Raw genomic sequence first — 2,022 nt, 5'->3', positions numbered from 1 at the left:
TTTTTTTTCATTTGTATCATCCTGGTAACAATATACATAGTCTTACTTTAGGCTGAAATATGGAGTTTCCTCCTGTTTTTATTGTGTTCATGTCCATCATTGAGTGTGTTTGTCATGTCTCACCCCACAGTGGTGTTAATATGAAGCTCATATGAAAGTAAACACTCAGGACTTTAAGAATTTGTAGAGTTTCTGTTTTTATCTACAATACTAGAGGTGATAGTAGGGATGTGGTAGCCTAGTGGTTAAGGTGTTGGGCTACAAATCGGAAGGATGTGAGTTCGATTCCTACGTCCACCAAGCTGCCACTGCTGGGTCCCTGAGCAAGGCCCTTAACCCTCAATTGCTCAGTTGTATAAAAATGAGATAAAAATGTAAGTCACTCTGGATATAAGGGGCGTCTGCTAAATGCTGTAAATGTAAATGTGATATAATCATTGAAAAGATCCAGAAAAAACAAAAACTGGTTATTTTTCTCCACACAGATGTTTGTATCTTCAGACTAAATGTTGATATCAAACCCATTTCTTCTCTCTGAGATGCTCCAAGTTCTTGTTCATCTAAAAAGCAGCTCAGATTTCTCTTCAACACTAAAATTCAGTATTAGATTCTCAACAGAGGGAAAAAACACACGTCTAAAACACACCGAAAGAACAACAGTGTGTCCTGACTCACTTTAGATCAGACTCACAGACACGACATCAGACGCTTCTTTAAACCGAATGTACATTTTATTTCCTTTACACCAGTTTTCTGGGAAAAAGGTTCAAATGTTTGTTTAAATTCTAATGTGTTTAATTTTTGGGTATTTGAATAAACTTTTGAAGGTGTGTTTATGGAAATGTTTATTCACAAACCAAATTATTCATCTATTATTCATCCACTGATTAACAAATCGGGGGACACGGTGGCTTAGTGGTTAGCACGTTTGCCTCACACCTCCAGGGTTGGGGGTTCGATTCCCGCCTCTACCTTGTGTGTGTGGAGTTTGCATGTTCTCCCCGTTCCTTGGGGGTTTCCTCCGGGTACTCCGGTTTCCTCCCCCGGTCCAAAGACATGCATGGTAGGTTGATTGGCATCTCTGGAAAATTGTCCGTATTGTGTGATTGTGTGAGTGAATGAGTGTGTGTGTGTGCCCTGTGATGGGTTGGCACTCCGTGCAGGGTGTATCCTGCTTTGATGCCCGATGACACCTGAGATAGGCACAGGCTCCCCGTGACCCGAGGTAGTTCGGATAAGCGGTAGTGAATGAATGAGTGAGTGAGAGTGATTAACAAATCAGAGATAAAATGACTTACTATTTATTTGAGAGGTTGTAAATTTGTTTTTATGCTAAATTAGACACTTCATCTGATGTTAATGTATTTCTAGCTAGCTAGAAGAGCTCGTGATTTCTAGTCGTGAGAATGTTTGGACTTTTTGTTTACATTTTAACACGTAGGTCTTGATCGACAGGTGACGAATCTGAACTCCGTTCTTTTTTTTTTTTGAAATTTGTGTTCATCCTCTGAGTTCTTCCTGTGTGTGCTGTGTTTCAGGGATATAAAATGGACGACTTGCTGAACTCTTATGTGAACATGTACATGCAGGAGAGGATGCCGGTGAGAGAGAGAAGCCGGCACTTCTATTAATTAACAAACTTTAGGTCTTAAAACATTATTAATGATTACATTTATCTTTGTTTTATTCACTCTGTGATGTCATAAAGTCAAATTGAAATTGTCTGTAAAAACTCTTATGAAACTTAAATAAACCCTCCAGCATCTGAGTATGAAATAAAACTGTGTGGATTAAAATGTTCTGAGTCATGATATAACACACAAGTTCTTCAGCAGAACAATGGGAATGTTTGGACCCAGATTCTTCTCTCACACACCTTCAGGAACATGTGACAGGAAATCCAACACAAAACCTCACTGATATTTTAACTCTTCAGCTGCACTGTGTTTCGTGTGAGAGATGTTAAACCGGTGGCTTTAGGCTTCTATTCACTGGTCCACAATTAAAGAAACAGACTCATGA

General features: G+C 39.2%; 1 protein-coding gene across 1 annotated transcript in view; it reads left to right on the top strand.

Moving 5' to 3' along the window:
* myo7bb (myosin VIIBb) overlaps positions 1-1,781 on the top strand; it is a 47,459-nt gene extending 45,678 nt beyond the window's left edge. The window contains exon 46 of the mRNA XM_060887624.1: positions 1,539-1,781. Coding sequence (XP_060743607.1) covers positions 1,539-1,631 — 93 coding nt within the window. The 3' untranslated portion in view covers positions 1,632-1,781. The remainder of the gene's footprint in view (positions 1-1,538) is intronic.
* The last annotated feature ends 241 nt before the right edge of the window (positions 1,782-2,022 follow it).

Source organism: Tachysurus vachellii, chromosome 15, assembly GCF_030014155.1.
Source record: "Tachysurus vachellii isolate PV-2020 chromosome 15, HZAU_Pvac_v1, whole genome shotgun sequence".
NCBI classification, from domain to species: domain Eukaryota; kingdom Metazoa; phylum Chordata; class Actinopteri; order Siluriformes; family Bagridae; genus Tachysurus; species Tachysurus vachellii.
This window is presented reverse-complemented; position numbering and strand designations above follow the sequence as displayed.